The sequence below is a fragment of the Ammospiza nelsoni genome, chromosome 1 (assembly GCF_027579445.1).
Source record: "Ammospiza nelsoni isolate bAmmNel1 chromosome 1, bAmmNel1.pri, whole genome shotgun sequence".
In the NCBI taxonomy this organism is placed as follows: Eukaryota; Metazoa; Chordata; class Aves; order Passeriformes; family Passerellidae; genus Ammospiza; species Ammospiza nelsoni.
Window position 1 is genome coordinate 95955728 of NC_080633.1, and position 26325 is coordinate 95982052.

Consider the following 26325-nt stretch of genomic DNA (forward strand, 5'->3'; position numbering starts at 1 on the left):
TATTTTCCAAGCTAACCAGTTCTGTGATTCTGAGACCTGAGAACACAGTGCCCGAGAGTCCCGAGCTCCCTGTGGGCCGGGGTAGGTGCTCGTATGCTCATGGCGGCAACACCGCCGTTCCCGGGACGTTAACGCTTCCCGGGTCCCCGCACGGCCGTGCTCCAGCCCCGCCTTCCCCAGCCCGCGCTCCGGGCACCGCCTCCCTCGGGCTGCCGCCGTCCCACCCCGCCCCAGGGCGTACCACGGGAGGCGGCAGCGCTTGTTCCTCCCCTGCCCTCCCCGCCGGGGGTGCGAGGCCGCCGCTGTCCCGCGGCGCAGCGGCCATGGCGACGGGCCGTGGCAGGTAACCGAGAGCGCGCCGAGCGGGACTCCGCCGGTCCGGGGCTGCCTGCTCGGCCTTCTTCACCTTTTCTGGGGAGGGTGGCTTGCTGTTTTCCCTCAGCTCCCATCGCTCCTCTGGGAAAGTTAGTTCACCTGCACCAAGGCTCTGGTTTCTAGCTCTTTACTCTTCACGGCCAGGGCTGTGGGCGTAGGGCTCTCCCCTCCCTTCCCCTGGCCCTATGGACGCCTTGCAGCGGGAAAACGCTGGTGTTGCAGGTGCACGGAGGCCTGGGTTTAGGTTTAACACTTTTTTTTTTTTCTGCCTGGAAGAGGGAGCTTAAACTTCGATATGTGCTTCAGCTTGGAGGAGATGTTATAATGAGAATACACAAAATTAGTTTAATGTCTACTTTATGTGGTTAGGTCTCTGTAATAAATAGGAGGATTTCACTGTGGAAGGTGTGATTACCTTAATTCTTACAGTGCAGGTTTAGCTTTCAAAATTTTAAAGCATCAGTCTGAGAGGCCAAGTTGAGAAAGCAGATTTTTCTGCTAGCCCATTTCTTCAACCTTGAGTTTCAGAGCAGTTTCATTCCCCCTGCTGTTTTTTGTTTGTGTTTGGTTTTTTTTTTTTTTTTTTAACCTGCAAATGGATTGAGGTAATACCCACCTTTTAAAAAGACTGAAATGGTTAGCTGAGGGAACAAAACCCAACCAACCCATGTCAAAACATTATTGTTATTTTTGTTTATCCCCAGATACACTCTAACACGTGGAGGAGACAGGTGTTATCACTACTTAAAACTTTATGTTATTTGAAATGTTACTCGAAAGACAATGGTTTGCTGACCATCAAAAAACCAGGGCACATTGCAAGTATTATGTGAAAGTGTGAAAGTGAAATACTGGTATGAAACTGAGCCACACAGGTTGAAAGCTAATGAAAAAGCAATTGAAGTTATGTTTCTTACATAAGATGATCTCAGTGGTTCTAGAAGTTTCTAAAGAGGGGGTGTAACAGCTGTCATTGATTTTATCTTAGGCTTATCTGCCCAAGCTGTGTCAATGCAATGTAAAAGCATTCTGTTAATGCTAATTTAAAATCTTAGCACACACAGTACTTGAAAAGTAATTTATGGATTGGGTTTGCTGTTTGTTTCTTCACACCTTGAGAATATTTTTGTTTTGGAAGATGCAAAAGTTCTGCAGTTTTTTTTGTTTTTTAATTGAAGCTTACAAAAACAATAGCTGTTACATTAAACTTTTTGAGGCATGTGTGGGCAAAATGTTTCTTTCCTCAGATATTTCTCCCTGGGGTAAAGGTAGGGGGGGGTGGTTTAAATGAGCAATAAGGACTGAATACAGGCTATCCAGGTTATGCTTGTCCAAGTTAGTGTGTTTTAAAATCCAGAATCCAGCTTCTTATCAGAATTAGTCTGTGAAGTTGTGTCCCTATAGAGCGTGCCCAAACTCTCTGCTTTCAGCGTGGATTCAGGGCAGAATAGCCTGGGATGTGCTGCCCTGAAACATACAGAAGTGATAGCTCTGCTGCTGTTGATCACAACTTGTGTCTCTAAATCCCTGTAATGGCTGTTTGTTAGTGCCTCATCATCTAGGAGTTCTTGATAATGATACATGAGTAAAACCCTTGTTTGATCTCCAGGTTCTATTATATTTATTATAAGACTACTTTTTTGTAGTTGTTAATTTAGTTGGTCTGTCAGTGATTGGCACCCAGGCTGAAATGTGCATGTCTTTTTGTTAAGCTTATAACAATTCTCAGTAAAATGTCTTGGATTTTTTTTTTTTTTTTTTTTTTTTGCATAGTGCAGTTGACAATGTAGACCAGAGTTGTTAATTTCTTTTTATTTTATTTTTCTTTGAGCTTAAATCAATCTTAAATCAACATCAGTAGGTATTAAATTTATATGGTAGCCATATAGTTTAAAAATAGCTATTCCACCCTCCCCCATATGGATTTTTTTCTTAGAAACCCCGAGCTGGTTTGGCCAGGTGTTGGAAATCTGCTGGCAATTTAGAACATCAGTAATGCAGTGAATGGGGAGCAGTGCCTGCTTGGTGTATTTGGTTTAAGATTGAAACTCTGTCTCCATTTTTCTCTATAGATTAATGATAGTATGTGTTTGCAATTACAGCTTATGAAGTCCTTCCTATCAGAAAACTTGGAAAAATGTATGAGCAGTTGGATTGTGAGAATTTGTGTTAGAAATATGCAAAGTTCCTTTCTTTTCTATCCAAATTGTGATGTGGAAGTGTTTCCAAAATAGGTTCTTTCAGTGTGATGTGCAAGAGGCCAGTCCAGACACAGGGTTGAGGTAGTTGATATATTTACAGTTCTGCACAGAAGGGGATGCTGGGTGGTGAATCCACAAAGCCGGCACACCAGCTGTCGAAACATTTTACTATTTTATACATTTTAGCTGAGGAAGGAATTAGTTTTCATTGGCTACCAGTTACATAATTATCTTATTAATTAGTTTTCTGTCTTCTATTGGATAATGATTCTCTTCCTTCTCATGCTAATTACTTTGCATGTTCAGTCTTTATCTTTTTTGAGCCAGTGAGTTTCTTGGGTCAGTGACTGCAATCTCACGTTTCTGGAAGCTGGGGCTGATTTCAGCACAATTGCTGAGTTGGCTGTAATAGTTTCCTCCTTATCTTGGGAGTTGTTCCAGGTATCCTTGTGGCCTGTAAATTCTGCATTCTTTGTGCCACTAGCAGTGGCCATCCTTCTTCCCAAGCTTTGTTAACCTCCCCCTAGGTCTGAAATCAGTGAAGCATGTCAAGCTCTAAACCTTAACAAAGTAATTCTACCCACAAGTAATTTATCTGTCTAACATCTGGACATCCCTTGGAGCTTGCTAGCTGCCCTCTGTTTCATGGATTAAATCTCCTTCCTTGCTGTTCAAGCAAGTAAAGAAGATGGTATAGTATGAAAGTATACAAATTCTTTTTTAACCGCGTTTCTGAGGAAGTTTCAACATATTGTTTTTATCTGGTATCTTTTAATAATTTAGCAGAGTTGGGTGGCTCAAAAATGTCTCTGGATTAATGTTGTGAAACAGAAGATTAATCAGTGAGTTTGACTTACTGCAGGGGCCTCAGTGGGAGCTTGTTTGTGGTGGCCAAGCAGTGGTGCTGCTGTCTAAGGATAGTAGATCTCCACAGGATTCAAACTGATTTGAGGGAACACTATTATTCCCTTTGCCTGCTGTGAGAGATCTATCACAGGATTGACAGCTGTGAGTTTAAATCTGAATCTTCCTCATGCCAGGTATTTTAACTTGGGTGTAATTGTTCAAATAATAATGGTTGTCATGTGATGTATTCCCTGCATCCTGCATTGGTTGAAATATTGTGTCTAAGTGTGCACAGTATGTGTATTTCTTCATTTTGTGAATATGTGACTCTTAACAGCTTTTCCTTCTTACAAGTAGGTTAAGGACCTTTGCTGCCAGGCCTAGGGAATGTTCTGAAACTGTAAATGCTGGAATTAAAAGTCTGTACTTGACACCTCCCGTAAAACCGAAACCAAGTGTGCGCATTGAGAGGTGAGTATGTCTTTATGTGAGTATGTCTTTAGGAGTAAGAGTGGAAGTCCCCCTGTAAGCTATCTTTTGACTGCTTGCAGTAATTATTTTCATATCTTAGCGATTTCTAGGTCAGATACTCTGAGTTGAAAAGATTTGCTTTCCTGGCCTACTTTAGGATTCTGTGTCCACATTCTAACGTTTTCTGGTGTGGTTTTCCTTTGTGTTTTCTAAGTTCATAAGGAATATGTACGTTTTCCAAGCCATGTGAAGCCTTCAGCAACTCCTTTGCAAGTCATGGGCAATGTTGTTCCTTGAGAATAAAAATTGGTATTTTATTCCTTCAATGAAAGCCAGTTCAGAATTAAACTACTTCTGTTTCTCTTGGTTATTGGTAGTCATCAAGTGGATCTTAGTGTATAGAGAGGCTGAGAATGGTGGATTTGGATGAGGGGAGAGGAATAAGTGGCTGCTGCATATTTGCTACAAGGTAAATGTTTCTCTTCCTGTTTGATGGTGAAAAGGCACTTTCAGTACAATTGAGAGTTTTCTTTTTGAAAATTAGTTACATTTTTACACAAAAAATTTCTAAGAATATATTACCTGAAAAACTAATTAGTTTTCCTTGTTTTATACATTTGATATTGTGATGGTGTTCACAGGGGTCCAAGGAAGAGGGAAGAGACGAGGATCTGACTCCATGTTTCAGAAGGCTTGATTTATTATTTTATGATATATATTATATTAAAACTATACTAAAAGAATAGAAGAAAGGATTTCATCAGAAGGCTAGCTAAGACTAGAAAAAGAAAGAATGGTAACAAAGGCTTGTGTCTTGGACAGAGAGTCCGAGCCAGCTGACTGTGATTGGCCATTAATTAGCAACAACCACATGAGACCAATCACAAATGCACCTGTTGCATTCCACAGCAGCAGATAACCATTGTTTACATTTTGTTCCTGAGGCTTCTCAGCTTCTCGGGAGAAAAAATCCTAAGGAAAGGATTTTTCAGAAAATATAATGGCTACATGATAGCTTTCTGTGTATTGCTTTCTCTGTTTTGCATTGGATGGCCAGTTTAATATTTCAGTGCTGTCAGATGGGTGCAATGGTGAGAGAAAAAAGGAAAAAAATCCTTTCAGCTTCCTTCAGAAGAAAAAGAATATGGTTGAAAATTCTGGATCAAGTGTGTTATTTTAGCTAATCTAATGCCTTTTAAGGTATCACTTCTAAATTATCTCTGGAATGAGTGCACTAACTGCTTTGGGCTTTGGGCAGTGTATAACTTATTTCACATAAAAACAGTGCCGGTTTTGGCATGTTGCTTCTATGTCAATGCAACTAAGATTCTGAGTTTAATACAAACACTGAGATATTGGCATTATCATGCTACCCTTTAAAGCTCTCTGCTTCTGAAATAGTGCTATAAATCAACAAGTGTTGCAAATAGCCCAGTTGTAAAAGGACAAGAGGCACACCTGGAGCACTGACTTTCAAAGCACCTTTTATTTTCAGTGGTGATTTTGATGTGACCATACTCAATGCTCAAGGACGTTAGAGTATAAAATGCATGTATTTTAAACTCTGTGCAGTTATGAGGTACTGCTCAAATGGTATGGGGTTCCTGTCTGTTAATGCAGAAATCACATTGGCTCATCTCCAGGGTATATTCTGCTTGCCATGCTTAGACTGGCACCTGCATTTCGTGCAGCATTCCACATGCACAGAGACATTGACATTTTCAAGATATCACTTGGCTCTTACTTTGAAGTTCACATCTTTCTGTTAACATAAATAAAAACTGCACAAGACACTTGAGCATGTACAGTTTGAAGATTATGATGAGGTAGAGCATGATCTTGCTGTTAGACCAGGGCATTTCTGTCCTGGTGCTTCCTGACACCTGACACAGCAGTCAAAAGGGAGGGTGAATATATCTGCAGTTTTGCAAATGCTGGTTATGGAATAAATGTTAAAATAATAGTACAAACAGCAAGAAACTGAAGCAAAACAAGGTAGTTTCATGTCAAACATAGTTAAAGTTAACAAAATTTAATGAAAGTGCAAGCACAAAACTTTCCAGGTAATTGTGCTGTGCCACTTGAATAAGTTGTCATGAATTATTTTAGGAAAATGCCACATACCAGAGAATGAAATTAGAACCCAAACTCCACAGTTTAACTCTTCAGGTGATTTTTGATTCATCTGTTTACAACCTGCTGGTTTTCACCTCTTTTGTTTTTGTCTGGTTTGAAATTTAAATTCTCTGCCATTGTCATTTCTGGAGTTTGCTGGCATGTCTAACAGTATTCATTTTTCTTTTCTTTTCCAGCATGCCATCAGAAATGCTGCTGAAGATATTTTCCTATTTGGATGCTGTGTCCCTGTTGGCTGTTGGCTGTGTGAATAAGCGCTTCCATGAGCTGGCCAATGATAAGTAAGGAAGAGGGAAGGTCTCAGTTGTGCAGTAGATGTGTTTGCCTGAATTATGAGTCCTTCTAATGTAGTTTCTCTGATGCTAGAGCGCTGATGCATGCACCTATGGGCACTTACTCTGCTGAAATTGCCCTGCACAGCCCGCAGCATGTGTTGCATGGAGTTCTAGCTGTGTAGGGCCTGTTGTTTAATGGGAGTTATGAGGTAAAAACTAAATCTAGTACTTTGAAATGTTGCTGTTAGCACTTTTTTTTTGTTTTAAAATTTCTGTCTGAATTCACATGGACCTGCACAAACTTCTCAGTTCCGGTGATCCTTAATGGTGTGTCTCCAGCAGCTTTATGAAATTGTCATAGCTTTCACAATTTTGGAGTCCTACTTACTTAATTCTTTCATCAGGTTTTTACAGAAGGATTGATTCAATCAAGTGACCCACTAGTGTTTTTTGTCTGTTGCTCTGTTTCTGAAATTTTGGTGATTTCTAATGAGGACAAAAGAGACAAAGATAAATACCGACACATTTTTTAATAAGGATTGCTTATTCAGAGTTCATAAATGGCTCCAATATGATGATAATTTTTGTCAAAGGGTAAAGAGGAGATACCCAGGTTGGTACGTGGTAACTAGGATCCGGGCATCCTTTTCTTTCTAGGATTCTACTGCATTAGTGTTGTCTGAATGAGAAAATGTCTTCCTCTATAGGAGGTTGCTGTACCTGGTATTAATCTATTTCTCCCTTATTTACTGAAACTTGTATGGTGCATCAATTTCTTCACCTTGGCATTTATACCTTTAGAACTGATGAATTCAAAGGGAAGATCTGTAGTCCAGATTAAGGTTTTGAGGCTGTCAGCAGGTAAGAGTAGATAAAAATTGCATAGTTGACACAAATTACCAGTCTTGGCATGTGTTTTCCACTTCAGGTTGGTAAGGCAGGATAAAATCACTGTGGCTGTCCAGGGGAAGATGATTCATCTGTCTCCATCTCAACGATCTCTGTTTCCATTTTCTAATCTCAACAGAGATTAGTGTGTGGGCACAAATAGGACTTGAGGAAGAGTTACTTTCCCTTATCTAGGAGCCTGACTGGTTCAGTGGGACCCAGGTCATTTCTTCCTGATGGATTTTAATGGATCTTCTTAAGACCCTGAGTCTTGCAGTGTATGAACAGAAGTTTTAATTGGAGTCCCTGCATATTTCTGTGACAAATCTGATCTTGGTTTTTAGACTGAGTGTCTTTTTTAGGATATTTCTGCTGTCCTTGATGCAACAGGACCATGAGTCTTTCATTGTGGTATGTCTGTGCTGCCTAATGCAGTGATTTGTCTTTTGGCTGCTCATATAATGAGTGTGCTTGAGCAGTTCTTAGCACTGATGTCTCCAGTATAGCTGTTGAAGACAAGAAGATGTTTATGACCCCCCCCCTCCTTTCTGCACCCTCTGTGCCCCAGTATGGGGTATTCCAGCCTTCCTATCATGCAGTGTGGGAAGTTCACAGGTATGGTCTGCCTGCAAAAACTTGAGGATTCTGATCACCAGAAGAACGTGCCTGTGTGAGAGGAAGCGAGAGCACAGGGTCTTTTGGGCATTGTGGTCAAGTGATGGCTGATGATGATGTGCCTGATTCTGGCATTTGAGTTAAAGGCTTGTTGTAGTAATTAATGTCCAGTAAGAGGTCTTGAGATGAATATTAACAATTTGAGGCAAAAAGGGCTTATATTCTGTTGTGAAAGAGGCAAACTTGTGCTTCCCTGTTGGATGCCTTTTTGATTTATCTGTCCTGAATTCTTCAGAAGTTGAGGATAAAGGGGCAGTGATACCTTCCTAAACACTTGTGATTCTAGTCCTCCTTCATCTTGTTCTCTGTCTCTCTGCCCTAGCTGAATTTTTGAGTTTCTTGAACTAATTTCTTTGCTTGCACAACACTGTTTTGGGAAAGGAAGAAGCAATATATTACTGAGAGTGAGTATGAGGATGTTAGGTATTTGTTATAGTCTGTTTTCAGTCAACCAAATTGCTTGAGTCTGCGACTCCAAAATGCAGGAGATGCCTACTACTAATCCCTGTCTTTTCAGCATAATTCAGCAGAGTATCTCCCTCCGTCAAAGGATGTCTCTCTTGGGAAGGGGTTTCTAGTTAACAGGAGAGTTTTATAGGACTTTTTAGGCTGATGAAGACCAGTTGGATGATACACAGCTCAAATTCCCCTGGTGGTGTTGTATTAAGGACATCCCTCTTTTTTTTCATCACTGGACAATTCTAAGCAGCTTTGTAGTTAAGGAAGAATTTTCCTTCTCCATCATATACTGTCTGGTAACTTGGCTGCCTTTTATGGTCTTAAAATAGAAGTATCTTAAAACTTTGTTTCAGTTATGGGATTATCCTTTATGTTACCTTTTCCACCCTGCTTTTGGTGAAAGGAAGGTTGAAAACTCATGTTGACTGTGACCCCACTTTTACAAGTCACAGTAGCTTATTGGTTTGTGTGTTTTAGACACTTTCATCTCAAAAAATGGCAGTGGGGAATTCTGTATGTATCTGCAGAGCAGCAGGCTGGAAGGTTTTTGCAAAATCCCTGAATAGGTTTGCATCAATAAGCAGAGCCTGGCTCTCAGCATGTGGGGGCTTATTCTCAGTGGCTGATGAATTGAGAATAGTTTTGATGGGTAGGAGGCAGTGTGGGATGGATCTAGTCCTTGAATGCTTTGAGGAGAGGGGAAGATGCCATACAATACTCACTAGTGTAAGTTTGCCTGAGGATAAGTGAGAACTGGTAAAGGTAATCTTGCTGATAAGTGGTAGAAAATGTCTCTTAAGAATTTGTTGCCCTTGCTATTTATTTTTTTTAGTGCAGTACACTATGTGTCTAGCTCACTTCAGAATGAGAAAACTTACTGGCAACCTGTATTCTCAAGATTATTGTTTGAGTTCTTGTAGGTTCCTGTACTCGATATTCTGTGAACTGTCCTAGAGATACTGGTGAGAGGCGTGAGAGGCTGAAATGTGACCTCATAGTTTCCCTGGTGTGAAAGAGATGAGCCCATCATTACAGTCACATTTCTTTGACTTCAGTAAGTCATGTCTTCTGTGGGCTTTCCCAAAGAGAGTGCAGAAGGGATCAACATGACATTGATACCACCAAACAAAGGTGATTCTGAATTGTCCTCCTCCACACCACTTTCAGCTGGATCTGTGAAACTTGAAGTGAACAGATTATTTGTTGAATAGGAGGTATTAAACCACTTTTCCCACTAGCTGATTTTCTATGAGGAGGATGAATCATTGTTTTGGGGTAGAATTTTCAAAATTTTCTGCTTAACCTTTATCAGTTTTCACTTACTTTGCTGACTATGACTGTGCTATCATAGAGCTTCATGCTGGCTCCCATATCTTTGGAAAGACAGACAAGACTTGTTTTGTGCTAACACTATGCTGGGTGGTAGCTGAGATGTGCATATAAAAAATGAAGTAACTATTCTTGAAATTTATTCCTCTTTATTCTGTTTTTATTTTCAGTGGAATTTGGCTGAAACTCTATTCCAGCTCTTTGCACCCAAAACGGACAATTTGGAAAATGAAGTCTAAACAAACAGAAACTGTTTCTTTGGGCTGTGCTGCTTTACACGATAAAGGGCCTGGGTACTGGAAGAAAGAATACATCTTCAAAAAAACATCTGCCTTCAAAACTAGAGTAATGCGGCTCGTTAAATTTCTAGATCCTTATACAGGTCTTCCATGTAAAAACAAAGAAGCTATGAAGTAAGCAATGCCTTGTCACAAAGATTTACTTGAGAACAATGTATAAAATATTAATGACTTGGGGGGGGTATAGAATTAGAGCTAAAAAATGTGTATCATAATGGGAAGATACAATGATAATTATAAATGACTGAAACTGAGGAACATAAGAAGCAGCTAGTAGAAATTAAAAAATTCTATTGACAGCATAGTTTAAGTTTTATCACTTTGGGAATTTGTTTTTAAACACCCCTCTCCCCTCTCAATTCCTAAATAACAGAGTCTCTGGGTTGAGTTGGATAATTGTCTTAAAGGACAAAAATGGAAAAGAACATGTAGTAGAGAAGCCAAACCTATCATTTAAGGACACATCTCTTACTGTACTTTGGCATGGTACAGACTGGCCATGCTTAGACATCCTGTCAACCCTGAAGCTATTTGGAGTTACACCATTGCTTCCTGACCAAAGCATACCTCCCAACAACAATGGGTGAGTTTTGACATAGGATTTTTGAGGATTTTTTTGGGTGCAACTGGTTGATAATGTGTCTGTATGAGCTATCTGACATCTGTTTGACTCAAGAAGTTAACTCTTCATTTGAAAGCCTCCCTGCAATTTTCTATGTTCTTCTCTTCTTTGGTAGAGCTTTTCAGCAAGAAATAGTATAATCCAGCAAGCTATGAAATTAATTCATAGGTTAATGTAGCTATTGGCATGTGATATGCAGACTAATAGGTCCTGACTTGGAAAGCTTAATCTAAGGTATAGACACAAATGAGCATGAAAGAAAAATGTAAATCTAGGAGAATTTATTGTGAGAAATTTAGCTTGGAAAAGTTCATCAGTATTTATGTGGCTACAGTCAGGTAATCTATGTTGCTAAAGTTTATTTTCTGTCTGGTAGGTGTGTGTGTGAATTTAGAGAACTTGGTGTTTAACTATGCATGCAATCTTCAGCATATATATGCATATAAAGTCACACAGTCCACAGCCTGTCCCTTGTTTTATAACTTAAATTTGTACAGTGGTTTTTCTTGTTACAGTCTAAGAATGTATTTAAATGAAAAGTGTCTATTTGAGGTATTTGCTGTCAAGGAGCTTAGCACACATCTGGGCCTATGTGTATAGTAGGTGCAGTGTCAAGTACATGCTTCTTACACAAAGCCCCTAGCCATAGAGCTCTGAAAAGAGACAGAATTATTCACCTACAAAACACTGGGTTCCTCAACCAGAAGAAAAGTATTTACTTAAAAAAGAAATAAATCAAGAGAAACTTTTGTATAAAGTTAGCTGACCAAGTCTTGCAGTCAAATTATATAGGAAATGTAGTTGTTTTGCCAAGATGATGATTCATATGTAGAAAATAAAAAAGAAAGCTTGCAGGCGATTGATATACTTATTTCACAGAGTTACAGGTTTTTACAAATTGTGATTATAGATGAAGGCAGTGGATTCACCAGTTTCAGTATTGGTCATTGCTAAAACTGTAAGTGCAGGGACAGGCCTGATGGCTGTTAAGACTGTAAGTGCAGGGAAAGGGTTGATGTTGATTAGGATGAAATTTTTTACTGTGAGGGTGGTGGGACACTGGAGCCGGTTGTCCAGGAAGGTTGTGGATGCCCCATCCCAGGCAGTGTTCAGTGTGTAGTTGTAGGTGATACTACAGTGATACCAGTGGAAATCTAGGAACTGTTTTGAATACAATAAGAGCCTAAGTCTGAGAAGGATTTTAGAAAGACTTTCTTCATTCTGAATAGGTAATGCAAACTCTGCTCTTTTTTAAATGTGTCATTAGTTAATAAGAGTGTCCATGAACTTATATTTAAGAGTGTTTTGGAGCTAAATGGCTTTAATTATAGGTAAAAAATAAAAAAAATCTAAAAAAGGAAAGTTTCAAATAACACAAACTTAATTCATTATATATACAATTTGATTCTTTCCTTTGAATTTTGCTTCACAGTGATAAATGTTCAGTGATTCCGTATAGTATCAATAAATTATCAAAAACAAATTGTAAAGTAATTCTGTATTTTGAAAAGTTGGGCAAGCACATAAGTTTTTTAAAAGAGTATTTTAGAAGGTCATATAGTGTTTTTTGTTTCTTATCTTGTTAAGGGTTCAGATCCTGCTAGTACACTGTAGTTGTTCAAATGTATAGTTTATGACTCTGCATGCCAAATGCTTTCAAAACCATTTTCATCATGTTTGCCGGTCAGACTTCAGAGTTAAAAATGTAATTAGGCTGAACTTTTACATGATTAAGGAGACATAAACTTTTGCTACATTCTGTATGTTCTTTTCAAAGACCTCGTCGATTTTCCTTGATTGCTGAATACCATCTTGCTAACCTGACTGAAAATAGTGTAGTGGTTGGTGCTGATGAGCTTGTCCAGCTCTTCAGTCTGAGTCCAGGACTGCTAGTAGGAATGTGGAAGGTAAGATAACATTTTGTTTCAGTATTTTACTATTTGAAGGAAAAGAGTTGGGTTTTTTTTTTTTTGGGTTTGGGGAGGGTTTTTTTAAAAAATCTTTCTTTTTTTTTTCCATTTGGATTTTGAAAGATGTTGTCTAAACTAGTAACCATGCAACACGTGTAGGGACTGTAAGTGGATTGTTTATTGTATCCTAAAGAGCTGTCACTGGAGTATAAATGCATAAAGAAATCTACTTCTAATTAAAAGATCAGTTATGTATCATTCTATACTAGATACTGTGTTCAATTTTACTTATTTTGCAGTCTTCACATGCCCAAGTTCGATATCCTAGAGTAATTTTCAATAGAATGGTTTGAGAAGTGCTTCTTCCTGTGATTCATGCCATTGCCTGTCCATATCACTCAAAGTGATGAGTTCCCACATAGCGACTTAACTTTGATTTACATCACCAGGTAGCTGTATCCTGCTCCACCAGTAGGAATGCTGTAAATTGTGCCCTTTTGGGGGCATTAAGTTCTTGTATTAAGAGTCTAGGTTAAGCAGTTAGCCTCTGTAGGGTGAGTGTAGATATGAGTCTCTTTAGAGGGCAGTGCAGAACATCTAAAGTAGATTTCTACATGAAAGGAGTCTGCATCTTTGCATGGGGTGCACAGGGACCTCTGTGTCTGCCTGTTGCTATGCAGGGCTGCGTGCTATGGAAGCCTATCTCAGGTGTTCTGCTCTTGATCTCAATTCAGAGGTGGCAGCTCTTTTTTCCTCCCCTCAGTCGTGCTGTTGACATTGACTTAGGTTATTTGGCACTGGCAAGGAACTTTCCATGGGGAGGCTGTGAACAATTCATGGAAGTTGTCTAATTTCCATCTGCAAGCATGGTACCTCAAGTGTGCCCAATCACCAGAGGCAACGTTTGAAACTGCAGAAGGACTATCCTTTCACTCTTAAGAGTGAAAGTCCATTTCCTAGGAAACTTGAGACTGCCTGACCAGCATAAACCTGTTACAGGTTGTTTCAGTCTGTGAAAAGCTCTGCTAAATGAGCAACCGTTTCTTTCGTATCTTCAGAAGTTTTGTAGACTGGTGTCCCTGTATTGTTGGCTCTGTGGTCTTGCTTATGCATCGGCCCCATCCATGCTTGGAAAGAGAGCTCTTTCAGCACCTGGAAATGGTTCAATCATAACCAAGTTCCACATAGTTGTTGAAAATGGAGTGCCTCAATCTAGTATATTGTCCCTGCTTGTTTTTCTGAACAGCAGTTCTCACTCTCTGTGTAGGCCCAGTAATACGAGGTAGTTATGTGTCAGTGGGTGTAATAATTGTAAATGCCACACATCTTGTTTTTTAGTACATAGCTGCATAACAGAAACCAAGGGCAGGTTATGTGGGCCTCCTGGTATTTGGATAGAGAAAGACTGAGAAATTATGTGATTGATAGACCTCCCTAGTTAAATCCTTTATAGCAGTAATTTTGTACAATGAATATACAGGAGTAGTTAAAAAGCCAAAAGTTTGAATAGAGGATGTAATTTTCTGGTAACCCAGAGAGATGAAAACAGTAGTTGCCCATATTTCAGGAAAGTATGGCAGTGAATAATTTTCCTATTTACTTGGGTGTTTGTAAATGTAGGATTTAAAGAATGCATTTAAAGAAAAAAACCTGAGATCTTAGCATTCTGTGTTGTTGAAGTAAATACGTGCCTCTGTCTCTATTTAGTTGTCACATAGATGTTTTTTTGACTATAGAAGGTTATGTTTTTAATGTTTTCCCAGGAGTAAATAATCTGGTGAAGACACAATTTTTACTTTGAAATTCACAATTTCTATTAAATACTTCTGTGTTCCTCACTGATGTTAGCCCTCTTTGGAAATAGTTCCTTAGACATGAAAATAAACTTGATGCTTCAGTAGTCAGGAATAAGTGCTGTTTGATTCTTTTTAGGTATCTTTTTTAAAGTGGTCAGTAGAAGCTAGGGAAGTAGAATTCTTGGATTGCTCTCAAAATTTTTGCCTTGCCATAGCTGGCTTCTCTCTCTTTCCCTGTAATACAAGAGTGTTGCAGTCTTTTCTAACTATTCTGTATTCTTGTGAAAAGACAGTAAAGGTTTTACGAGTCCAAGTGTTAAAGCAAGCCATTACTAACATTATTATAGTAATTGACAGAGTAATAAGCAGCAGAATTTATCTATGAATTTTAATGCTCAGAAAGACCTTGTGAAAAAAAGCATTTCCAGATGAAAATACATCTACTTTAATTAACTTTTCAGGGGAAAAATGAAATTGCTTTTGTTATGGCGAATCTTCATTATAATCACCTTCTTGAGAGAAGCATTTTGGGTTCTGCTACTGTGTAAGTAGAAGCATTTTGGGTTCTGCTACTGTGTAAGTTTTCCTTTGTGGGTAATAAAGATAACCTTTTGAATAAAGCTTTGAATTTTACAGTTAAAATTGGCTGCTGGTAAGAGGTTTATATTTAGGCAGTAATTAACTATTCTTGTTTAATATAAACAACAGTTACAGTAACTAAATAAAAAACTGTAGAAGCATTTTCATACTAAAACGTGGCCATTGTTATGCTATTAAGAAGATAATTTAGTTATACAAGTGTACTGGTACTTGCCATATTGAGAAAGATAGAAATAAACTGCGCACACTTTCTCCCTGTCCACAAGCAGTCTTCTTATTTCCTCTTTCTATCTGAAACAGAAAGAAAAGAGAGAGAGACCTTTGTGTAAGAGGGGGGAAACTCTGGTAAACTGGTGAGGTGCCTGCATTAATCTTTTAATCCTTTTGAGAAAGTAGCTGGGTTTCCTATGAAGTGTTTGTATGTTTTTTTAGCTTTAGAATAGTATTTGGGGAATTTATTTCCCACTCAGCTTTCTGGTCAGATACTGTTGTATCTACCAGTAGTCTTAAATGCCCACTATAACTTAGTGTGGCTCTTCTTACACAGAATGTAAGATTTAACACCATCTCCCTTAGTAACAAATTGAATCCTATGTAGAAGTTGCTCAGTTGCCTCTGGCATGTGGTCTCTTTAGGTAACTTGTGTGCAGTACTTATTTAGCTAGCCTCAGACAAAATTATTTCAATATTTGCTATTTCAGAGAAGTCTCTAGAGCTAGTGGACTTTTATATGTGCAGTTGAGTGATGCTTTTTTTTTTTTTGTAGACAAGTCCATGTTTTGAAGTTTACCAGATGTACCTTTTAAAGTTGACTGCTGTATTTTCTGCCTTTGGGTAGGCTGAACAGCTGATCAGCAATATTAGACACTGTAGTATCTTAAAAGAAGCATGATGAACTAGAGATGTTTGATTTTGAAACCGTCTTAAGATGACGGTCTCAATGTTGGCCCAGGTGTTATATCTTTACTAAGTCATCCTCCCTTGCTAAATTCTATCTTCTTTTTTTTCAAGTCAATATTCTCCTCCACCTAATAGACCTTTACTGGATGATATTGACTCAGAATATGGACTGCATGACTACAGGCTGCATCTTGATCTGCATGGCAGAAACTGCATGTACCTCTGTGGATCCTTCAAGTGCCTCTTCTGCAGAAAACGTAAAGTTGATGGAGCAATAATGTCTGTTTTAAAAATGATCCCTGCTGTTGCATCTTTCCTTCTTATATCCAGTTTCTCTGTTTTAAGGGGTGAAACTGAAATGGAATTTTAAGAGTAAGCTATCTTTCTGTTTGTGATGTGGTTTCTTTATATCTGCATGGTGCTTTGTGTGGCATCCTAAGCCTGCTCTGTAAGAAGTCTGCCTGCTGTTAATTGACACTGTCAGCCTGGCACACAAATTCTGCAGATTTTCTGGGTCTTTTCTTTTAGTTCTGTGCTACATTAATAATACACTGGCACAGTTCTTGGTGCAGGTTGATGTTTCTTTCACATGTATTGTATAAAGGAGAGAGGGATAAGTATTAGAATCTTGTTTCTGTAGAATTCTCCTCAAGTATACTTTGGGTGAGCAGGCAGATTAAATGTATAGATACATTTGTACAAGTTACTGTGAACTTTAAGATTTAGAGTTTCTATTTTAGTGAGCTTAAGGTTGCCTGTTTTGGCACCCTTTCATTGTGTGGAAAACAGTTTCAGTCTTCTTCTGCTGCTTCATTCTGTTCTCAGCGTTTCTTTCCCTGAGACATAATTGGCCATCCCTGTTCTTCTCATACAGCCCAAATTTATAATTGTACTGGGGTTTTGAAAAATACATGGGTGATCTCTCTTTTGACTTAACTTCAGCATAACTTCATAAGCTACACAGCTCTTTCTGTAATCAAAGATAGATTCAAATATTAAAATTGTACACTGCCATTAATTTAATTTAGAATTAAGTACTGTAAATTAACTATTGCTCCCCAGTATTTTTGTTTGATACCGGCACTCCTGAGCGGTGTGGGTTTCAGAACATATTGTTTTTCTGTCAGTAGAGGGCGCTGTTGTCAGCCGTGAGTTCTTTTACAGGGCTGCGGAATTTCCCCGTGGTTTGGTTTGGTTTTTCTTATTTGTATTTGGTGATTCCAAGAACTGTGCTTTAGATTGCAGCCTTATGCAGTGTGGAGTGTTGTTGTCCTTGAACCTGAAATATACATGTTTTCAGATTTTAGAAAAGCGCCAAGCTTGAATTAAAGGAAGACTTCTAAGGATAAAATTACAGCGAAAGTAGCAAGAAATCTTACCTGAAGTGTTATGTAGTACAAGAGTCCTCTTTATGCTCTCAGAAAAAAAAAAAATATTCTCAAAATTGGCCAGAGGAGTGGGTTTTTCTTGTTAAGCTGAATATCACATTTTTCTAAAATGAAAATGTTATACTTCTAGCAATACAGTTGCACAAGAAAAAGTATTATTTGGCATACTTCCTTTCTTGGTATCACTTTCTTGCTGCTTAGAAGCTACTTCCACAAAAGATCAAGCTGAAGTTTATGCAAATTGAAGCAAATGTCCATGAGCTACAGTTGTGATGCCATCTCACTTTGCAAGTTACAGAATGTTTTATGTTCACAAGTGTTTTCTGAATTGCTTTGGTTTTGTGACCTTCAGCAATGTGACAGCCATCAGATTCTGGTCTCAAAGGACATCAGACAGCTGAAGCCATGGTTCTGCAGACAATAAGCACATTTGTCATCTAATCCCTTCCATGTGCTTGCACAATAATTTCTTTTGGAAAATGCTTGACTTCCTCCAAAAAGGTGTGGTGAGGCAGCATATGGCTGTGTGCTGTCACATTTTTCATTGTGATTTGTTATTCATTTTTCTCATTCTGGTGAACATGGTGTTGCTGAATGTGGCCAGGTTTATCCAAACTGGTTGTGTTGGATGGTTTGTGTTTTATTTTTAGGATCCATTTTAATAATGCACTCTGTCCCATCCTCTGAGAGGACTCTGAAGCATGGAAGTCCTGCAACATACTGGAAAGTCTTGCTATTTCTGAAAATTCTCTACCCAGTCCAGTTTTATTTTAAATTATAGATGCAACATACCCATGGCAGTTTCCACAACTTGAGGCACATACCAGTTGTGAGCTAGTTCTGTTGTTTTACTTATTTATTGGTTTTCACTAAGAAGCTTTAGGCATTCCTGGGTTACCAGAGAATGCCCATTTGTATTTTGCAGAATAATGGATTTGTTCAAGATTAATTTTTGTCTGCTTTTTGTTAGTATATATTAATATTGTGCTGCACTTTGCTACTCCATTTTTAGTTCATTTCGCTGAATTCTTAATATTAAATTAAAAAAGGTTATATCACACTTCATTGGACCAAGCAGATGGAATGTGTATGGCTACAGATTTTTTTCCTGTTATTATATTTGCATTGCAGTAACTATCTGTTTTTTCATTGTTTTGGTTGGGGTTTAGCATTTTATTTTATGCTCCTTTTCATGTAAACAGAATTTGTAATATGGTCTCATTGACAGGTACTGTAGGATGAATATGTTAAATATATTGTAACTGAATTGAAAATATTTAGAAAACTTTCCTTATTTTCAGGAAGTTATGACAGGTTTTCATATGACTCCCAGAAGCCATGATCCAACTTCTTCATAAATATTTTTGAAATGTATTTACCTAGGTTTTCAACTTTTTAAGCACAGCTTTGTAGCCTCATGGTACTTTAAGCTTTTGCTTTTCAATGTCATTTCTTGTTGATGTAAAATGATGTGTTGTGCTTGCAAAATGTAAGGGTTGATTTTGGTGTATTTAGAGAACTGTTAAGCTTTGTTTGTAAAATTTCATATCAGACATTTGAAATGTTTTGCTTGACCTTGAAGATTGATTTGCAAGTTTGAATAATGATTTTAGTGTGATAAGGCTGTTGTTGGCTCCCAAATAAGTGTTAAGCATAGCTTTTCCTCTGAAAATACCAATCAAATGACAACTTGCAAGAAAGACTTGGTTAGCAAAACAAACTTCTTGGCTTTTAGCTAAACAAGTTCTTTGGAACTATTGGTCTGTTTGTTTCATTCCCCTGAGGTTTGTCTACATGTTATATGTTCTCTTTGTTGGTATTACCTTTATTTGGAAATATTTGTTCCCTGTAATTTACTCTGCTGCTTTGCTTGTGGTTGCTATGCGTGTCTTGCATGAATCAAGGACTAGAGATGTTATAAGGGGACAATGAAACAAAGTCTGGTTCAGCCTGAGGAAAGCCCTGTCCAGTTTGCTTCCTCTGTGTTTCTCTTTGTATGTTTAACATAGCTTATCTTGCCCTTTAATTTCATTTTCTCATCTTACTGGGGTGAGGAAGGGGAGATTTCATTACTTAGCCTTCAGTTTCTTGCTTGTTTCTAGGCAGGCTTTTCCTTCCTCCTGAATGTGAGGACTGAAATAGAGCTTTTATATTAAAAAATATATATAAAGTTTGGATTAACCAACCCATTAAGAATTAGCCATCAGATGCATGATCCGTTGCCTGTTTCCATTCTTGAATTAAATTTTGTCATTGAATTTGATTTACTGAGGTTTTAGAACTGGACCATTTGGACACGTGGTAACTTATGGCCTTTTTCTACTTTGAGCTGGATCCTGGCAATGAATTCTGCTTACATTTTTCTCACTGACTTCTTTTGCACTTCACTGAAATTGGGTATCACAGTTTGGAGGATTGCATTTTCCTTCAACTATAACGAAGTATTTCCTACAAAACATTTCCTGGGCATAGTCATGTTGGTTTCACTGTATTCACACTCCTATTCCAAACAGTGTCTGTACTGAAAAACCTGCAGCTGTTCTCTGTCATGTGCTGGGCAGCTTGCTTTCCATAGTAACTGTTCTTTGGACTCCCCACTGGTGAGTGATGCCTTTCCAGCATTGGTTTGCAGCCAGCTGTATCTTGGGAGTTGCTTGGATCTGCAGTACCAATTCAGAGAAGGTTTTGGCCTCTGTGTTAAAGTGTGAGCTTTCCTTCTCCATCACTGCCTCCAACTATCTGCTTCAAGTAGCCACCAAGCAGAGGTTTTGCTGCCACTGCATGCTGGATGCAGCCACAGAACTCACAGCCAGCCTTCCTGATGTTGCTGCTTCTGTAGCCTCATGCTGCTGCTTGGGCTTGATTGAAGGAGAATCACAGGCAAAACACTTCTGCCTTTTTTACTTCTGTCACTTGCATCTTAAATCTCTGCAAGTCCCTTCACTTGTTACCTTACCATCCAGGACCTACTACTGGATCCTGACAAGCATTGTGTTCCTGGGAATTCTTCTCTCCCTTTGTATCTGTCTCCTGCATGTGCTAGATACTTTCTTTTTTCTACTGAGGTCTCTAGTGCTTTTGTTTTGCTCTTTTGAGAGATTATGTCTTGTTCAAGGAAACTTGTTTAAGGGATGTCCTACCAAGAAATCTGCTTGTGTCATGATGTGATGCTTTTATTTTTTCTTTTCTTTGTAGTCAGATCATGTTCACTATGATGTACCTCAAGTTATAATTAGACTGTTGGATTCCCTGGTTAACTTTCCTTCTCTGACAGCAAAAGAAAAAAAAATTAAAAAAAAATGCCAATCTCTTTTGAGAGGAGAGGAAGAGATTCCAAAGAAATATGGTTATATGTAGTAATAAAAAAAATCACAAATCATAGTTATTCTGCCAAAAAACCCCAGGGGCCTTGGAAAGCTATTTAAAAAATGAAAAAATCAATAATTTAAAAACTTGATTCAAATCAAATCATACTTCATGTCAATTCAAATGATGCATTATCCTTTCTAAGGAGGAATAGTTATCTGTGTGCCTTTTGTATTGGGTTATTTGAGTTTCCAGTCAGACATAAGAGATTTAAATAACTTGAAAAAAACAAGGTTGGGGAGGTATCTCATTGTTTTATTTTGTGTGATAGTGTTGAGCTTGACTTCTGGGGAATGAGAAGTTATGGAGGCACTGGTGGCATGAAATTGAAATGCTGGGTGTGAAATTTACTCCTTGCATCCTTGTGTAAGTTCTTTAGGTAGCATTCCTATTTTTGTAGTAAAAAAATACAAAAGATTTTTTTACCTGCAGTTTCTACTGTGAATCACAGAATCAAAGCTCCAAACTGCAATTTGATTCCTCTATAAAGTGCTTGATGTTTAGCTGTTGGTGTATGCCAGGGTTTCTTATTGGTGAGTGGGAAGAAAAAGACATGGAAAGGAGATAAGGGAACATTTACAGTGTACTTGAGCTCAGTTTGATTTATGCTGCTGTAATGTTGTATATTGTTTATATTTTCAGGTGACATTGAAAATGGCTACGTGAGGCTCGTAGTTGTAAACTTAAAGGATAACAGGAAGCACTTGCCTATTATTGGGACACTTGGCATATGCTGGGAAACAGATGTATTTAAAGGCAATGTAAAGGTCAGAAATATTCTTTGTTTCTGGAAATGCTTACCTCAAAACAGAGTTGTGTTTGTGCATCTTAAATAGGCTAATTTTTAAACAACCTTTTGTTTTGTAGAAGCTGTCTGTAACCAGACAAAACCTCTATTCCAATATTCAAAAAAAAAGTGAATTTTCAGGAAAAGAGTTTTCTCCTTTCTCTCATAGACTCTGGATTGCATGATAGACCCATTATCTGTGTGTAATTGCTTTCCTCTCAGCAAAGATGCTGTGACTGACCAGCCCATGGAAATGCTGGACAAAAAAATGTACTGCAGATGTACTTTTTGTGAGGATTTTTTTTTAATTTGGTGTGAGAGTGTTATTTTTTGTTTTGTGTTTTTTATTTCTTTTGGTTTGATTTTTTTGGTTGGTTGATTGGGGTTTTTTTTGTGAGCAATAAGCCTTGAACCTCTGGGGAAATACTCTGCAGTTCTGTGCTGTATGTGCAGGGAAAGTTAGGAACTGCTGGGGAGTATTAAAATTCCAGTGGACACAGGAAACTACATCCACATCCACACAGTCAGCACCAGCTCCAGTCAGGTACATCAGTCAGCTACATTAACTCTTTATTTTAGAGGAATGCTCACACATTCTATTGGATAAAATTCCTAAAAGAATTATTTCAAACAAAGTTTCAGAGTGGTTCTGTAGCTTTTGCAATAGTGGTGAGGGCACATATTTTTAAATATACTTTATCAGCACGAATATTTCAGAAGCTGTGAAGATTCTGATAAATATGATTTAAGCACTACTGAAAAATCATCTAGTTCAACATTTGATTTCAATTTCGGCACTTCTTTTGGAAAAAACCTTCAGAATTAATAAAAATGTTGTTTCTGCCAATCCTGTATAAATTTGGAATGGAATACTGTTTGATGAGACTTTTTTTACCAAGGCATGTAGTGACAAAACAAGGAACAATGTTTTTAAACTGAAAGAGAGTAGATTTAAACTGGACACTCCATGCTGAGCATGGGGAGGCAGGAGAGTTGGAATTAGATGACTTATAAAGGCCCTTTCTAACCCAAATAATTCTATGATTTTATAGGATTAACAGCTGCTTGGCAGAGTCTTTTTTTTTTAATGAAAAAAATCCTGAGTAGTACATAAGAATTTACATTATCTGTCAGAGGAAACAGAGAGCTATGGCTGTAGTCTTTAGTTTTTTCAATTTTAATCATTTTTCTATGTGCTTACAGCATAAATTATATTTAATGTTTATTTCTAGGACAAAATAAAGAGTACAGTGTTTTTTTTAAACCTCATTTTGTGATGAGAGATGGAATATGTCAGCAGGTAGCTGTGGGTCGAATTCAGTGTAGTTTTTACCAAAAGTCTCTAAAATTCTTGAAGCATGTGAAGGCCAGATAACATCAGCCACAAAAGTAGGACATTCCATTACTTTGAATTTATTTGAATTTTAGATAATACTTTAAAGAAACAAAAAAAACCTAAAAACTTCCTTGGCACTTCTAGGTTTTTTACAAAAAATTAATTGCCAAAGTACAGATAGTTGGAAATTGTCATAGGAATGGTATTTTCCAATTAAGTGTTCTTACTGTAACCACTCCAAATCACACTCCACTGGCTTGCTTTCCCCTTCCTCTCCCCTGTGTTGTGCTGGAGTGGAGAGGTGGAGGCCCAAAAGGTAAAGATCAAGGTTGAGATAAGAGCAGCAATGAGATAAGAAAACTGAGAGTAACAGCAACAATATTAACAACAAGAATGTACAAGAGAGGGGAGTGATTCATGTGCAAATGCTCACCATGGAGCACAACCTGACCATGGCGCAATACCCCTAAGGAGAAGAAAGCTCTTTCCTTGGCCCTGGAAATGGGGTGAGGCGGTGTAGAAAAACCAGCCTCTTAGCCATGCTCCCTCCTGGATACTGCAGAAATTAACCAGATCCTGACCAGAACCAGGACAGAAATGCATGGGAAGACCCCACCATCCCAACGCCATCCCACTTTACTATTTATAATTAGCTTTTCATATGCAAGCTGTCAGACCAGAAAACAGTGATTCTTTCATGTTTCCAGTGATTCTGTAGCTCATATAAGTTTATTACACCATCATTAGGTTCAGTTTGAATTTTGTATTTTCAGCATAGTCTACAGTAGAAAGTTTAGGGAAACTATGTGTATCATATTGCCTCATGTTTGTGCCATCTGCCCTTGTGTTGTTTGATTGAAGTAAGTATTAGTGAAAGCAATGTTAGAGCAACAGAAGCACAACTATGTAGTACAGAGAAATAAAGCATTCCAAATGAATTTTTTTGGCATGGAATATGTGGTGTTGGTTTGTTTACGCTTTTGGAGCACAGATACAACATAATTAAGATAATTTGATTCATTTAATGATTCAGAACTCATGAGAATAAGGAACAGCTGATACTAACAATGACACATCACTCCTATGCTTCCAAGGGATATGTGAAACTATCAGTTTGCCAAGACCAAGGAATTGGCATTAACATTTTTAAATTATCTAGTTGTGTAATCTTGTAAAGAAATATTTTCAAGAATTTGTAAGCAGAGGAATTACATCAAGATTCTTTATATTACCTTTTTGAGAACTGAAGCTGTGAGCCTTCAGTTCCCAAAAAGAGAGTACTGTATACAGCTGGCTTGGAAGGGTGATTGTGTGTGCACTGCCTTGGGTGGTCCCTGAGTATCTTTGCAAGCATTGCTGCATTCACACAAGTTTAGCAGCTGACTTTAAACTTAGGTTACTTTCTCATATTGAAGGAACCATCATTCTTTGAGTGGTAAAGTAACGAATAGTTGAGAAAAATAGATGTAAAAGGCTTAAAAATGTTCAAGAAGTAATGTTTGATTTGGTTTGGCAGTGGTACCTTCTGTAGCACAGCATTTGATGTGTGTAGGCTGCAGTTTCGATTTCCGCAGGAAACCTCTAAGTAAGTATTTGTTGCAGTAGGTCAGTGAAGCACTATCAATTGTATTTTGAGGTTTTAGCCTCTGTACAAAACTCTCTGAACCTCTACTTACTTTGCCATGACATAGGGAAATAATCTCTTCTGCTTGTGTTTGTAGGACTGCTTTGTGATGGATCTGACTCTCTTAGATGAAACTGGAATGCCCTTCTGGTGTTTTAGTGATCCAGTCCGCATGGAATTGTCTACCAAGTCATCCGGCCTTTATGACTACATGGGTCATGTCTATACTGCAGACTATGCAGATTCAGAGGGTAAAGTCTGTGTTGAGTTTGTATGGTTGGAAGAAACCAAGGAATATATTATAGTCAGTTTGGTGCTTTATGTAAGCACCAAAAAGGTAAATAGCTGGTATGGAACAAACTACTGAACTAATTAGGTCACTAATTTCCTTGTTTTGAGAACCAAACAAACAACCCTGCTACAACAAAAAACACAGTAAACTGGTGATGCTTAAGATTGACACCAACAAGCAAGACTGGTCCTGCAAGGTTTGCAGTAACAAATGCAATTGCCTAAATTTTTTAATAGGCAATTGAGGAATCAAAGAGACATATTGATATAAGTGAGAGGTTTTCCTCTCTGTTGAACATTACATGGTTAGTCTGTTTCTCACTGGCTATATTGAAATTATTTTCAGGAAGACTTCTTTATAGACACTTGTTACTATGGTTAAGGAATTGCTTCTTTTGAGAGCCATGCTGTGAAGATGCCTTACCTTACATAAGCAACACTGGTTTTGAGAACATTGACTTTTATGCATAGTAATAAAACAGTGTGTGTGCTGTTCCCTCCAGGTTTGTGGAGTGTAATTGGTAAACGAGAAGTTTTGTTAAACACATTTTGTTAAACGCTTTTTCCAGAAAAACTTCACTGAAATGTATTTTAGTAAAAGATTGAAAGGCTAGATGGGAAGCCAGATCTGAAAATGTGTCAGTCAAGGCATTTGTTAAGAAAGTTGTGTAAAATCTGTTTATGATGTTTCTCTAAATTCTTGTTTGTTCTGTTTTCCCGTGTTCTAACCTTGTCTGATTGAGACTAGATACTTGCCTTACATATTGGCCTATGAATAAGTGTCCCAATTATCAGCCAACCTGAGCTGATGTCTGCTCTTACGGAATGTTTGGAACATTCAGTTGTTTTGGAAACAATGCATATCTGATACTGTTTATCTAACAATATGAATCCATATAAAAATTGAATATATGTGTCCAATCTTTCCAGTTCCATGGAGTAACTTTAGAATCAAATTTTATACTTTCTGTATTAAAATAGTTTTTTCTAAATTACAAGATATTGTGAGTCTAGTGTCATTACCTAGCAAGGACAATTACATTGCTGCCTGCTCTGACTTTATTATGGTAGTGATTTCCTTAAAAATAAATTCTCTCTTTATTTGTTTATATACATTAATTGATTTGGGCAGACAATGTTCATATGTAAGTACTTGTCTTCTGTGCTACAGAGGTAGATAGATATTACAGCCATAAAGTTGTTTCTTAATTTAAGTTTCAAAGACAACAAGCTGAGGCTGACACAGTTCTAGTTCACCTTGTTAACCTTACCCAAAGAAGCAGTGGAAATGTTTCTGCATTTTGTCATTAAGCAGACTAACAAGAGCGATGAGCTGCATTTTGTCTTCTTTCTTACTGACTGCTGATGGGGACAGGGATCCCTTGAAGTGATATAAAGGTTTTAACATGTGGACTGGGTGTGATGAATGCCAGAATGACAGACACTGAAAGTGATCTGTGCTGACAAGTGGCCAGTCTATATTTTTGTTTTTGCCTAGATTTAGTTTTTGAGTTACTAGTTTTAGAAAGGAAATAGTGGCTCAATCCCAAAGTTTTCTTAGTCGTTGGCCTTACTGCTAAGCTTGTAAACAAAAATGTAGAATTATTCGGGATACATTGTTCCTTTGAAATGTGCAAGTATGTTCTCTTCCCTGCTGTGAAGGTACCAGGGACAATGGGCACCCAGCAGCCATCAAATGTTGAAAGGTCTGTCACTGTTCATTCCAGCTGAATTTTTATTGTATTCCAATA

At 38.0% G+C, this 26325-nt stretch overlaps 1 protein-coding gene across 1 annotated transcript; it reads left to right on the forward strand.

Moving 5' to 3' along the window:
- Nucleotides 1-310: 310 nt before the first annotated feature.
- On the forward strand, nucleotides 311-26325 carry FBXO15 (F-box protein 15). The gene is made up of 10 exons (XM_059481458.1): nucleotides 311-343; nucleotides 3780-3893; nucleotides 6206-6310; nucleotides 9826-10068; nucleotides 10328-10537; nucleotides 12354-12483; nucleotides 14744-14826; nucleotides 15894-16039; nucleotides 21179-21303; nucleotides 24381-26325. Exons 1-10 carry the CDS (start codon nucleotides 324-326, stop codon nucleotides 24648-24650), a joined length of 1446 nt encoding a protein of 481 aa, XP_059337441.1. The 5' UTR covers nucleotides 311-323; the 3' UTR covers nucleotides 24651-26325.

What these genes read in the sequence shown, in the direction of transcription:
- FBXO15 (XM_059481458.1), top strand. Translation starts at nt 324, where the DNA reads ATGGCGACGGGCCGTGGCAG. An exon ending in CCAAGTGTGCGCATTGAGAG is followed by an intron (nt 3,894 to 6,205) that starts GTGAGTATGTCT and finishes TTTCTTTTCCAG; the next exon opens with CATGCCATCAGAAATGCTGC. An exon ending in ATTTTGGGTTCTGCTACTGT is followed by an intron (nt 14,827 to 15,893) that starts GTAAGTAGAAGC and finishes TTTTTTTTCAAG; the next exon opens with TCAATATTCTCCTCCACCTA.